This window comes from Dermacentor andersoni, chromosome 3 (assembly GCF_023375885.2).
Source record: "Dermacentor andersoni chromosome 3, qqDerAnde1_hic_scaffold, whole genome shotgun sequence".
Classification (NCBI taxonomy): domain Eukaryota; kingdom Metazoa; phylum Arthropoda; class Arachnida; order Ixodida; family Ixodidae; genus Dermacentor; species Dermacentor andersoni.
In genome coordinates this window covers 89,287,919-89,302,557 of record NC_092816.1, presented here as the reverse complement: position 1 = coordinate 89,302,557, position 14,639 = coordinate 89,287,919, and the positions used below count along the sequence as shown (strand labels likewise).

Genomic DNA, 14,639 nt, shown 5'->3' with positions numbered 1-14,639 from the left:
GGAGGTTTTGTTTACATTATTTACAGTGAGTGTCAATTAACAGTTGTAAAGTCATTACGGGCCGGCAGCAACTCGGACGCTGCGGCCCGTCGCAAGAAGTTCGAGAGAGATGAATCCAGGAATGCTCTAGGAATCCTCTTCTTCCTGCTCCCGGTCTCTCTTTTAAGCCCTTCGATGTCTGGAAGACGCGTCATGTTCGGCCAATGGGAGAGCCCGCTCAGATGATGCCATTTTCAGCCAATGGAAGGGGCCCGTGCGATGGTGTCAGACCCGCGGCTCCCTGCGGTCTTGCCTTGCTGACTTGCAATGCGTCGTCACAACGAGAGAACGGGGACGACACCTGGGCCCCAATTGTCCGAGGGCCCTCTTCAAAGGCGACCGGGACGACGCTGCCAGGCCTTCCCGGTACATCACAGCCGTCTTGCTTCGGGACTCACGTTACCTGGAACAGTGCCGGGCTATCCCTTCGCTTTCTGGAAGAGTCAAGCATTGAATAGCCCAACCGGCGGCGTACGAAGTGGGGGCCCTCAACTTGTTTGCCCGTGCGCACCTCTGGAATGTGGCATCCGTGCTTCTGCGCTTCTCAATCAGCTGTGGTGCGATTCGATGTGGTCTGGGAAACTCGAAGGGGGCTCAGAAAAAGGTCCCGTATCTAACAATATATATATGCACATTTTTCATATATGCAAAAGAGGTCGGAAGCGAATTAAATCGAATGCCTACTATTCGCGATAGCCTATAGTAACTCGGACAGTATTTCGTTTTCTGCATAACTCGCAAATTATTGAAGTTTATTTACCCAATTTCTTAATTATTGGTTGAGGACCCCAAGTATGATGCACAGATTTGTAGAGCACCTTCAGAAACCACCGATCGAGTTGGTTCATTTACAGTATGTCTTGCGAAGTCTTTTTTTCCGGGTTACAAAGAAAGCCCACGAAATATGAAAAAAAAAATGCATGACGTAGCGCTGTTGCAGAGGTATCGTGCTGCTCTCAAGCGTGCTTTTGGTGAACAAGGTCGGCTCCTGTCGGACGACGGTGAAAATGCATGGGGCTGGCCAAGTGCTGCCGATGAGATAAAGAACACGCTGCCACTTCCTCGTTGCCAGTCACGATACAGCTGACTTACAGCTACTATTGCTGTAACATTTTCAATATTTAAAAGTACATGTTCACAATTACGCTCCTGCTGCAAATTTACGCCAGCAGCAAAATAGTATACACTTGGTTACTGCCACATTAGCTCAGCTGTGTGTTTATGTGGTTGAGCTCTGTGTCACCAGGTGGCTGCACCGTGCAGGCCATTCAGGTTTGCACCTCCGCTCATCCGGTAAAACACCCAGTCGGCTTGCGCTTGCATTTACCCAAATACCAGAAGCATTAAAGGTCTCTATTGTAGTAATCCTCCGGCATCAAGTGCCGGCCGCAAACGCGTAGATGCTGGCGCCGCTCTGATACTGACAGCCTGATGCGCTGTAGCCACTCTGCTAACATGTTGCCTTGCAGAGGAACATGGGGCCGCAGCTTGGCATGTCACCGGTCACTAGATTTGCAGCCCACTATGTAACAAGGACGATCCATGGTGCTTGCAAAAAGAAAGCTTGAGACCAGCACTGACCGTGTAGACCATGTCAACACTGAGAATGTTGTAACACAAGCAGACGACACTTGCTGTATGACGGAAGTGCTTCAGTGCACTGATAAATTGTCATTGTGTATTTTCTTTCTGTTTCTTTATGCAAACAGATGAACCAATATTCCAACTAATTATGAACAACATTTGCTCGCCATAACATTTGAAAAATTACCAATGACGTAACCTGAGTAGCCAATCAGATAGCTCACCCAACTGACACCAATTGGGCTAACAAAGTCAATTGGGAGGGGGTGGCTGAAAACTGAGGGGAGCGACACCGCTGCAATCGATAGCGATGCACATTCTGAAAACCTTATAATAAATTACACGCTTTAAATGAAGTGCTTTAATGCATCACTTAATTATCAGAAGTACCCACCCTATGATGGCGCATTCACATGATGGCGCTCTTTGGCCATACCTGGCCCTTGCGCCACTAAAAACCACACATTCATTCATACCCACCCTAACGACTCAATACATTTGTACAAAATCGTCAAAAACGTTTCAGGGTCCCTTTAAGGGGACATGGCTCTTGCTCCGCAAGAACTGGCCAATAACTGATTTTCCGAAATTCACATTTTCAGTTTTTGTCATGTCTCATAATCAGATTGTGGTTTTGACACGTATAGCTCCTGAACATAATTTTTTAAAGGTATTTTCTATTTACCCTCCCAAGCACTTAAGCTTTCTGAGCTTCAGTTATCTCGGGAAAACCAGTGCGTTCATGACATGTTTGTGTTATCTTTGGGTAAAAAAAAGTTGCAGTTTCACTCTAAAGGTGGAGCATCGATTGTGATAGCAAATTAGTAGACAGCTATACAAAGTAATAATAGTTTTATTGTCCATATAAACTTGGAAACATTTGCTTACTAAATGAGTTAACAAGCATGGGTCGCTATATTGTATGCATTCGAAAAGTGGGCGTTCAGTTTCACTTCACGCGTCTGGCCTGGGCCGCGATATCAGCGCGGCCTGGACAGGTCGCGCGAGGCGAAGCCAAATGGCGGCTTTTCGAATGCGTACAAGATAGCGGCCATGGTGTCGGCGTGCACAGGCAAACATGAACACATCACACTCAACGACAGCGGACACTCGCTGTCAAAACACTGGGGCGAGCAAGTGCGCAAGCAGCAGCGAGTACGCAGCACACACAAAGGTACGAGCCATCTGCAGATCGCTTTCAAGATGCGGCACACGCAACTGCACCAAATATGCAGTTGCTGGCGGAGTAGCAGCCGCTCCTCCCTCTCTCCTGCACTGCCTCTCCACTTTCCTCCCTTTCTCGTGCGAGACCATCAGTTCCCTTTGTGCCTAGTCGCCAGATACGCTGTTGCCGCCGGCACCCAACACTGCCGCCTCCCATCCCCCGACTGCGTTTCGTGCGATGGAAAACGGCACATCTGCTCTCCACTTTCCTCCCTCACATGCGCCAGATTAAGCTGCGATTGTCTGCTCCCCTTGCATGCTTTCACTCGCACATACAGCGTACGGCACGTGGCAACGGTGTTATTGCCCTTGGACTTATACAGAACGTCACGGCGGCGCCGACAGCAAAATGTGCCTGGAGTGTCCATATAATTGCTATCACAATAAAATCAAGATTCCATGCAAGATAAATGTTCCTCAGGTGCGGCTTAGTTTATTTCCTATTAAATTCTGTGGTTTTATGTGCCAGAACCATAATCTGATTAGAGGCACGTCGTCGTGGGAATAATTTTTACCACCTGGTATTTTGAAATGTGCACTCAATGCACGGTACACGAGAATTTTTGCATTCCGCCTTCATTAGAATGCGGTTGTCGCAGCTGGGAGCAACCTTTAAGCTCGGCCTTGCTACGCCGTAGCCACTGGGCTGACAGTGGGCTCAGATGTGGCTGAAGTCGTGCAATAGACTTCTCTGCATTTCTGCAGGATCCTAGCCGAGGAATGGGAGAAGCGGGAGCAGCTAGAGCAGGAAAGAGCCGAGCAGCAGAAGCAACTGGAAGAGGAGAGTCAGCGCAGGGAGCACCTCGAGCAGCTGCGCCGCCAGAAAGACCGCGAGATCAACTCCATTGCTCAGAAGCTCTCGACACTCAAAACGGAGAAAGTAATGCTCAACTCGCAGCTTGAGGTAAGGGCTCTTGCAATGTAGCATTCATGTCACTCGCTTTTTCTTTCTTTCATCACTTTACAGTCATTCTTTGTAGAGTTTGTGTGACAAATGTGGTTGCGGAAGTGATTGGAAAGCATAAACCTTCTGAAGTTTGATGGGGGTGAATTAGGTGGCATGCGCTTAATACAGTCGATGTCTCTTTTTAAAAATGGACCCTCAAAAATTTTCGTTGTGTTAAAAGTGACATACTTTGTTTATGAGGGTTTGAGAAAGTCTCAACGATCACATATGCACTTTACTGATTATTGGAATGCAGAGGGTTTACAAAATGTTTGAGGAAAACGGGTTTACCAGAGGGAAAGTATGTTAATTTCCACCATGTCCTGCAAGTCACCACAAAAGCCTTTCACCGCATCTTGATGCACTCCTCTGTTTGCGCATAACAAGTCAGTCCATATTTTGGCTACTGTCAACTGTAACTAAAAGGCAAATGAAATAATTGTCAGTGCCTGCAACAAGGCCACGCATGACGGATGTGTTGTCACCAACATGTCACCCTGGGAGTCCTAATTCAACAGTGCAGACATTACAAGTGACCTTCAAGTCGTTCACTTTGGTGTAGGACGGGACAGCACTGTCGATGTCTACTATACATTCACATGTTGCAACAATTGGACATTTTTGGCCACAATAGGTGCTCGGCACACTTCATTTACTGAAAACCTTGGACATCCTAGGATCTTCTGCGGGGAAGAGGTGAGGCACTTCCTCACCTGATCTCCTCAGGCATCCTACATGTGAAGTGCCTGAAGGTGGTACTATTAGGTATTTGGACTTGCAGATGTGGCACCTCGTCAATTGGCAATATGAACGCAGAGCTTGCAAGTCCCAATGGCCTTCCTTGTCGGGACACTACAAGCTAGTGAGAAGAGGCATTGCGCACCTGACACCTAAAGGGACCCTGAAATTATTTAACGGTTATGTAAACAAAACATCAAGTTTGTAGGGTAAGTCCTTGTAGTCACAATGGGCCAAATTTAAGTGTTCTATGTAAACTGTGTTAGTATTAGGTCTTAAACATCTGCTTGACTAAATCGCAGCAGCGCTGCTTTCCATGTTTTCACCCGCCTCTGCCCATTCTATTATAGAATGGATGAGTGTTAGTTACAGTGAGTGGTGTCACTAGGACAAGTGATTTGATTGGCTTTCCACATGACATTATCTCATATTGAAAAGACTAATTTCAAGTAAAGATGTATTCCTATGCCCCCCCCCCCCCCCTCCCTCGCTATCCTTTCTGCTGCAACTGCAACATGGAAGAAGCAGGCTTCGATTCCTTGCATCTCTGGAGTGAGTGAATCACTATCAAGAATTTTCAAAGATTATAACATCCATGTCTGCTCATGTTCCTGCAAGCAAAACTCGAGCTCCATTTTGTGGGAGTTAAAGACTGCATTAGAAAAGACTTTCCAGGCAGGTAGCGTTGGTGAAACCAGAAACCTCAAGACAAGATTAAAATAGCTCCAGAATGGTGTGGTCAAAAGGGGTACCATTGCTGAAGTTCCCGAGCCATGCACTATGAAGAAGTAGACCATAATATTAGCTGGAACTCAGTCTCTGTCATCACTAAAGAAAAAACATATGTCATCCCAGCTCCCTTTAGAATCGTTACACATACAATGCATGTGTATACCATAAATAGAACAAGGAGCCCTCTCCCTGGTTTCGGAACCCTTAACAGATGACAAATGACACTGAACCCGACACTGAAGAGGCGTCTGGTCTTTACCGTATGACCAATCTGGCACGGTCCAACCGCGCAACGCGAACAATGGCTACGTGCAAACCAGTGATTAGTAAGTCGCATCGTGCACAGTCCGTGCTTTTGATGCAGTTTGACTTTACGAGCTGACAATAACCTGCAAAATCCACCTTCCCATAGGCCTAAGAAAACACTGCTCTCTTTCGGAAGAAAACCTGAAAGGAAAGCTTCTAATGCGGTAAAAGATTGCCTAACACATAGGCCCGCTATTTAACTGAAAATCTCATATTAAGTACAACATGACTATTTCTTCAGCTTTAGAGGGCAAAGAGCAGTTCATTCTATAGCAGACGTTCTATTGATGAAAAAATATTTTCTAGACCTATATACATCTACGTGCAACGATATGCAGTCAATGTGCGATTTTTCGGACTCCCTAGGGGCCGCGAAAACATGCGAAAGATCGGGCAGCTTGAAAAAATACACAGGCTTTCTACTGTCCCCAAGGGCTTAAACCGCCACAGGCACGTCCAAAATAGCTCTAAAGGCACCCACTACACTTATTAGGCATATCGGTGTTTGTACCGTGACAGGAGATGGCAGGTGCACGTGTGTATATTTAAGGAATACATACTTGTCACTTCCCACTCTTGGTATGCTTCACCGCAATACTACGCGTAGACTCCACCGCGTAACACTGCTGTATTGAGTCGAAGCTGACTTTCAAGAACCGGCATTATGCAATGCGTCATACTTTCTGATCTTTGAAGCCATTGGTAATGATTACAAAGACTGAGTCAAGTCCATTGCAGAGAGTAGCAAATTCTTTCTATGAAAAACAGGGCACCGAACAGCAAGAACCTTGGTAGCAAACGTTGAAGCAGGTAGGCCTAGCGTTGCCATGGCTAAAGTGAGCTAGAAGAGGGTAGTGCGCACACATGTCGGCCAGTGTCATGCATTGCGGTGATGCCGGCTATGTTGCCGGATTGTGTTTCAGCGTACCCCTGCGTTGCGGCACCGCCACCGCCTTCAATATAGCGAGCGTCGGGGCCTCTCCACAGTTCAGTTGCCTTTGGAGTGTGCGGAATTTTGTTTCTTTCGAGAACCCATCACGCTCTGCACCCTAAATCTGCTGAGAGTTTTTCTATGGACAGTGATGTGGCCTGACAACCAGTGACTGTCTTGCATGACGACTGCCACCCGAAAGCAAAACCATTGTTTTGCGCCAGGCTGTCGTTCAGGTTACGTCTACGTGAAGGGCGGCACGGAGACGTCCTTGTTTGACATTTTGAAGGATGCAGTCCTCAAGAAGCAATCGGAAAAGAATCTGCATCCAGTGGACAAAGCTCTGGACGACACATGTAGGGTCTGTGAACTGCGCTGTGAGCTGTAGTATGTGCTATGGGGCTACATGCACAAAATTGAAGGGAAGGAAGTGCATACTCCATGTGGAAAACCTTGCCTGAGGGAGAATGCTATGCCTGCAATCCTGCCTAAGTTGGCATCGTACTTGACGAAGTAGAAGCCGCAAGAGAGACCAACTCGAAAGAGAAAACGTTCTGGAAGTGTTCCAGTAGAAAAGAAGCTATGTTCTCATATCATTGGTGGTGCGGTTGGTGGCTGTGACAAAAACTCGATGGAAAGTCTTGCGAAATGTGCGCAGCTTCTGGAAGCACGTCCAGAAGAAAGCTCAGAGGATCTACAAGCTAACATGAATGCTGATTTACTTGGCTGCTTGAGACTTCCTTCCATGGTTTGGACTAAGCACCACTTCTAGGCAACGACAGCGTTGTCTACTGCACATCTGTGCTGACTGCAAAAAGCAAGGTACAGTCGGAAGGTAGTGATGTTTGATCACTGCTCGTCCGACGTGTAATGCAAGGTGTACGCTGGAGGTACTTTGCTGAAGGAGGTGCCAGTGCAAAGTGAAATGGAGGCTGAAACTTATGTGGTGGTGCCGTATCCCAAGAGAATTATAAAGATGCGTGGGTCACTCAAAAACTAAAGGACCAAGTTGTTTCACACCACGGATCCTCCATCGCTGCTTTGTCCATGGTACTGCAGTCCAACAGCATGTCAAATATTTGAAGCATCCCACCTGTGTACAGAGTTTGGCACAGTCTGGTCACGCATTCGCACTAGTAATAATAGTGATTGAGTCGCGGAAAAGACACTATTTTCTGCAGCCCTATTCGCACGAGTACTCACCATGTGCAGTGTATTTTATTTAACAAGCTAACAGGCAGAACCAGATGTTCAGCCTTCTGTGCAAATATAGATCAATGCACGTGCCTTGTACCAGTGTTTTCTTTTTCTTTTCTTCTTTTTTTTAAAATTGCAATTACATTAGAGTAACATATTATACTGCACAGATTCGTGGGCAGTTCCATGTAAATACGATGACAGTGCATAAAAACAGCATGGTTTTAACTGTGCACAAGCACCTCCGTCAGGCAACGTACATAGAAGCCTCTGGTGGTGCCATCGTGCGTGTAACATACTTGACGGAGGGCAGGGGACCCAAATAAGCCCACTACCCCTCTTCTAGCCCACTTTATCATGGTGGTTGCTACGGCTGCCAGTGGGTCTGCATGCTAGGGCACTAGTTTGAGGTGGCAAGATACTCAATATGGAGGCAGTGGTGCCTTCAGTTATTGCCGTTTCAGACCTGCGGTCATGGCAAGAAGTCCGGAAAATAAAGCAGCGAATGGTTCTTGCATCCGAAATTTCAGACATTCTTATACATTGACTCCATGGGGTATGTGGCGGTGCCGCAAGGTCATCCAAATTATTGGGCATGTGTGAAAAATCAGTCGTTGACTCTAAAACTGAGCTGTAACTGGCGTACTAATTAAGGTGCTCCCTTTAAAGGGGTCCTCAACCAATTTTTGTCAAAGTCGAGAAATGTATTCGAGGTAAAACTATTTCAAATATACTTGGCAGCAAAAAGTATTTCAATGCATTCAGCAGAAACAAAGTTATTGGCAATCAAAGATCGCCTGTGGTCCTATTGGTGGTGCTCCCACTCCTTCTTCAGTGCTTTGCACTGCAAAGGCTGCAGTGGAGAGGAGTGGTGCCCACAATGCTCCACCTACTAAACATCACCATGGCACGCAGTTCAAATTCGATTTTGGATGTTTCACGTAGACGTTGCTACTTCTGATTTTGACACTTACGATGTGCCAAACTCTGAGGCTACCCTCAGCTTACGGTTGAAGTCATGGTGTCTCATCCTTTTGCTGTGTTACAGTATACTGCAAGGATGAATCAGAAAGTCCTTGCTCCTATTTCTTTTTTTGCCAAATTACGGCTGTATATGCGAAGTCAGCACATCAATTCCCAGTAGTGGACCGGATTTTCTAAGGTTGAACAAACTTTGTCTTCATGCTCGTTCATGCGAGTATGGTGGCAGTGCACTCATTCGTAAAGCGATGAATGCCACACTCCGGACTCGCATTAAAAACTGTCCTAATGTAACGAACTTTGACCATGGTGGCAACACACCTCGAAGGAGTGCAACTCGAGAAGCAGACGACCTGTTCATCAGATGTTGCCACTCTGGCCTTGAGTCACCTCCCCCGCAGATACCAGTCGGAGCATGTTGTTTTCCTCAGCAGGCTGCATCAAGCGTGCTCGTCGCAGCACCTAGTGACTGCTGCAGTGTCAATGCTACGCTGCAGATGCAGCTACATATAACTGTAGTGGCTAACTATGTGCACGACAGGGGTGTAGTGCACACTCATGCTCATGTACTTTAGTCTGGCCATCCTATGTGGTGCGGACCAGTTTTTTTTCTGCACCAGCTTAACCAATGGTTAGAAGCCACATCCAAACTGCGCTATCTGCAGAGTAGCTCAATATGAAGCGAGGCCTGCCAAGGCGTCTAGCCAGGAGCGGCCAGAAGTGAGAGCACACCAGCAAGCGTACATCTTGTCTGACCTGAAGTTTCACGTGGTTAGAGAAAGTTGAGTGTCCAAAGCAATATAAATTAGCGAGACTCCACAGCAGTGGCATTGATAAGCAAAGTGTCCAAAGTTTATTTCCTATGTGGGCAGGCGCAGCTGAGCGTTAGCAGACGATTGTTAGTGATAGTGTGGGGGTCTTACTTCTGGAAGGATGTAATTTCTATAGAAATTCGAAACACAGATTTTCATTTACTTCAGCCTTTTTATTAAAGCGACACTAAAGACAAATACTATGCCAACAAGGACTGTCCAAATACCATTTCAGAAACCTCGCAATGCTTGTTTTATGCCATAAATAGACTTAGTGTAAGAGAAAATTGCATCTGAAGGGTCCGAATGCCTTTTTCAAAATTCAAATCTTCCACCACCCAACTGGGGAGTGTTGACGTTGAATACGCCATTACCACCCTTTGCTGCTGTCGGTGAGTAAAACGCCGCCCGACAGACAGTGGTACTGAGCCAAGCCCGAGCGGTGGATTCGCCGCTCCAGCTGCTTTTTGGTCAAGTGACGTAGACCATTTAGGCATCCCGCGACATTACGTGGAAGTTGAATTCTCTGCTACTTGTAGTTTATGCAAGTTTCGTGAGCCAGCAAAACAAGCACAGCACTACGCGATCAGGAAAGTACTGAAACACAAAAGCATGGGTGGTGCAGAGTCGAGCAAAAATTAAACCTTTCAACCACCCGCGTCATTGTCAGCGTTACTTTCAATGCGACCTTTTTCTAAAAATGAAATAGAACTGGACAAGTAGCATTTTATTTCACCTTATAATACAATACAAGGATGTCTTTTGCAACGAGTAGTTGAGTACTAGTGACAGAATGTAACTGAGTGCTTCTGTCATCGGGCAAGTGCTTGAATGCCCCGGGGGAGTCTCTAATCATGTCCTGAATGTACCTCAATTTCTCAATTATTAAAGCTCTGTTCGAGGTAATATTAACACCTTAGAGATTCTCGAGCACTGATCTATCACTTTACCTTGACTTAGTGTTTGCCTTTAGTGTCCCTTTAAAGTGTTGCAATAAATATATGCGGTAACAGCAGGAAGCACATTGATCCAAATGCCCTTCTTGATTGATGTCAGCTCATGGCCAATAGCAGCTGCATTTGAGAATATGCTATATGACGAAATATAGCAACCAGTAAAGAGTGAGAAGGAAGGTTCTGTTGAAAAGAGAGTGTCTGAGAAAAAGGTGACCTTGTGCTCCGCTTGCGAGCTTCACGTGGCTGAGATGTTCACAGCAGCATGTGCCATCCACAGACTGTTTTTTCACCAAGTGCAAGGGGTGGTTCAAGACCCCTTTAAAGAGTACACCATACTGTACATCTTGGTTCCTATGCTATACGTAAGTTACTGATAGCTTGTGAATTCTTGTTATGCAATGCCAGTAGACTCCCATGCTTGTGCAGCACCATTTGCTTACACAAAATTTGTAAGCTTTAAGCCTCGTGATAAATTTTCTGATATGCAATTCAATATTAGTTTTTGTTTGTTTCAGTATTCAATTCGAAATATTTATTCGGTATTTTGACACCTCTATTCCTTCATTGTTTCTTCGATTGGACTTTATCTTTTTAGCAAACACAGAAGAAACTTTCGGAGGCAGAATTCGCAAGCAAGACGCTGGAACGGAGACTACGAAAAGCGAAGAAGAATCAATCGCCACTCAAGCGTGCTGTGTCCGTGGATCTGACAGATTTCGTGATGTCGCCATCCAACAAGGTTTAATTTGGACATGCTGTAAGACCTGCCTAATCCTGTGAATTGTTTGTTTGTGTTTGCCTCCAGGACTTGCGTCTTGTGACCAGCTCAGATGTCCTGAGTGATACAGTGCCATTAGTATCGTGTTCCTGTTGCTAAACCTTCTGCCAAATGCGCAGATGCTTTTATGTTGCTCTTAAAGGTGGACCATACATGGTGAGATTTTAGTCATAACACAAGATACATATATATATACATATATATAATTGTGCACGCTGCACTTCAGCGTTGAATTCGCAGCATAGTGTTAATGCATGTTAAACGTGGGAGAGTGCCTGGCTCTGCCTCACAAAGTGCGACTAATGCTAGAGTACAAGGCAGCTTCGAGCATGAAGGCTGTTGGTTTTTATCACTGCTTTCTTTTGTTGTTGTGTTGACGTACTTTTAAGGCAAGTTCATTCTACCACGAAAAACATACTGCCGCTTTCAATGTCATTTTCAAGTGCTTCGTTCATTACCACCTGTCTAGCTTTTCCAACACAACTGGAACGTGAGAGGCTCGTTAAGGGCTTACACTGTTCCAAGTAACAGGAAGTGCTGCGCGTACGCTTGTTGTTTGTTCCTGTAGTGGGGCACCAATCAGTCACGTCAAACAAAAATTAATTACCTTCCAAAAGTCTCTTGGGCAATAGTGGCATGCCACTCGCAGCACGTATCACCCAGAAAGCATGGTTTTGCTGTAAACAGCACATGTTATTTCATGAAGGGAGCATTTATGATCATCTGTGATGGGCATGTAAAAAATAATGCACTGTCTGAAAGTAATTTTTTATGGAATACTTCATTTGCTACCCATTGCTGCACTTCAGAACTCTCATTTTAACCGAACCTTCACCAGCATAAGAGGCTGTACTACTCACTGCTGTGTACTGGTGTCTTGCACCCAAGCATGTTTTGCATGTTATTAGGATCAAAGTGCTTATGTTGGCTGTTGTTGTTTTGACGTTTAACTGTCATGTGATAAATTCAAAGTATCTACTACTGCGTAAATGTTTTTCTTGCTTGACAAGTGAGCCTCTGCTCCTTTCCATAGCTGTCAGCATGCCACAAGTTATGGCTAGTTGCTACGAAAGGCGTTACAGAGGCTTTAATCTCACCTTTTTTATTTTCTCTGTGCTAAGTAAAGTAGCACATATTAGCTCATTTTTTATGTGGCGTATATACTTTCTGCTGCTCCACTGCTTTGCGTCATTTTATCATCATGCTTCACTTTGCTGTAAAACTGTGGTACTTTGCCAACCCCATTTAATATTTTACTGTGTACTTGTGAAAGTTGTCAACGAACAAATACCACATGAACAATCAATGAACAGTTCTTGCAACAGCCGAGTCTCCTTCGAATCTCCTTCACAAAACTCGGTGAGCAAACACGAGCTTCTGTGCCTTACGGTGTTGCGGACCTAAGCTTGAAGGCCAAGATATTGCTCCTGAGCTAAATGCAAATTGTTAACGAAATGTTGTACTACAGGGTCAGAGTTAGGGCAGTTCTTCAGAAAAGCATGTCTCGAATGGAGCTTAGGGGTGACTACCTGTGAGTAATGCTCAATAACCTCTGGTAATGCAAGAAATTGTTGTGGACTTTCGTTTTTTTTTTTTTTTTTCCTTTTGTTACAGATGCAAATAGGAAGCTAAGCTTTGCAATAAGTTTTATCCACATTAGTTCCTAAACTGCCAAGCTGAGCGGGAATGAGTCTTACATATGTGTGTTTGGTTATGCTCACTGAGATCTGCATTGTGCTAGCAAATGTGTTTTATACAAGATTGTGTTGGTTGTCCTGCCAACTGAGTTTAAAGTTTTTCAAGCTGCGCCTTTTAATTTTTTTCTTCTACTTGGTGCAATGGCTGTGATAGTCCTTCATTGTTTTACAGCACAGGGCCTTGTTACGGACTGGTAGCTTTTGCTGTAAGGACTTTGTGTTTTGAAAAAATGTGTGTGCACACGTATGCTTCAACTGACGGCATGTTTTTATTAGGTGTTCAGGCTGCTGTTTTGTCATGTTTTACCAGACGTACTTGTTGTTCACTCGGAGATGTCAAAACTTGAGGTGGCTTTATACTCTTGCATATTGAAATAAATTATTTTGTCATGAAATATGTCTCTTTCTCAAAGTGCATCAAGGAAGAATCCAGCGCATTCATGCATGAAACCCTCTTGCGAAACATTGAACAAGAAAAAGTCTCGGCTTTTGTAAATAATCAACTTTGGCTCGTCGTGGATCTATGCTTTCAGAGCACTTTTTGGTGGCTTCTAGAAGGGCTACTGCCTGGGGCACAGTGTGTGGTCAAGAGGCTGGAAGTGTGCACACTGGAGTACTTGGCTGGAAGTACTGGGCTAGTTTCACTGGCAGAAGTATTTGACCTCAGTTGCTATTCAGGTTAGCAGCGTCATCCTTGGTGGTCACTGGTTAGTTCAATAACTTTTGTCTACACAAGTTCAATCAACACTTGAGGCCGTTTTCAAAAAGTGAGAAACAAGTGGCTATCACCATGTTAATTCTCCTTTAGCCTTAGCTTTTCCATTTTTTTGTTTGATGATATGAGGCTTAGATGAGATATGCCACACCATTTGACTAGAAATGGTTGATGCCAAATAACTTCTGAAAGTATCTTGCATTAAAAATGATCTGTCGTATGATAACTGGCCAAATTATACAGGCAATGAAATGATGCCAATGTGCGAAATTTTAGTTTGTACGAACCGTTGGTTTTGCCGGAAAGGCCGTTTGTATAGCTGGCAATGCATAGGCATAGGCAAGGCCTTCCTGTTTAAGAAAATAGTTTGTGGTTGGGTGATGGGAACCATAGCTTTCACTCCTTTGCACGGAGTTGGCAACAAGGAGTGTCGATAGCCGTGTTGCTTCCTCGCCAGCCTGGTTGCCACCATTTGCCAACTGTTGCCGTGCCGTTTTTGTGACCGGTGGCCGTGCCTGTAGATTCGGCAGCTCTGGATGATGGCGCAGGTGGGTCAGTTGCCGCTCGCCTTGACGCAGTTCTGGAGTAGCGCCGCATTCATCAATTTGAGCGAGGTGGGAGAGCGCTTTTTTGCGAACGTGATTGGGCATACAAAAGAACGGGAACGTGAGCGCAGATGTTTGATGCAGTCATGAATGAGCTGCGTTAGATCACACCTTGATAAAGGAGTGGTGTGTGTCACGTAGTCGGTTTTTCTGGATTGCTCACTATGTGCATAGGTCCTCTCCAATTCTTGTGCAATTGCCAAACAATCGCTGGCAAGGCCTTCGGGCTTGCAGATGCCATTCTATCGCATAGTGCTACATAAAGATCCCTGCTTTTTATTTAATATTTAAAAATTTTTTTTTTCGGATTTTAAGTTAGTTGTTTACACTTCTGTCTAGAGCCCTGACTCGGTGTGCTGCAATCCAAAGAAATTGATATCTACATTGCTGGCCAGTTT

At 45.2% G+C, this 14,639-nt stretch overlaps 1 protein-coding gene across 1 annotated transcript in view; it reads left to right on the top strand.

Moving 5' to 3' along the window:
* Positions 1-13,316, top strand: part of LOC126542540 (switch-associated protein 70-like) — a 32,014-nt gene extending 18,698 nt beyond the window's left edge. The window contains exons 9-10 of the mRNA XM_050189660.2: positions 3,553-3,751; positions 11,042-13,316. Coding sequence (XP_050045617.1) covers positions 3,553-3,751; positions 11,042-11,191 — 349 coding nt within the window. The 3' untranslated portion in view covers positions 11,192-13,316. The remainder of the gene's footprint in view (positions 1-3,552; positions 3,752-11,041) is intronic.
* The last annotated feature ends 1,323 nt before the right edge of the window (positions 13,317-14,639 follow it).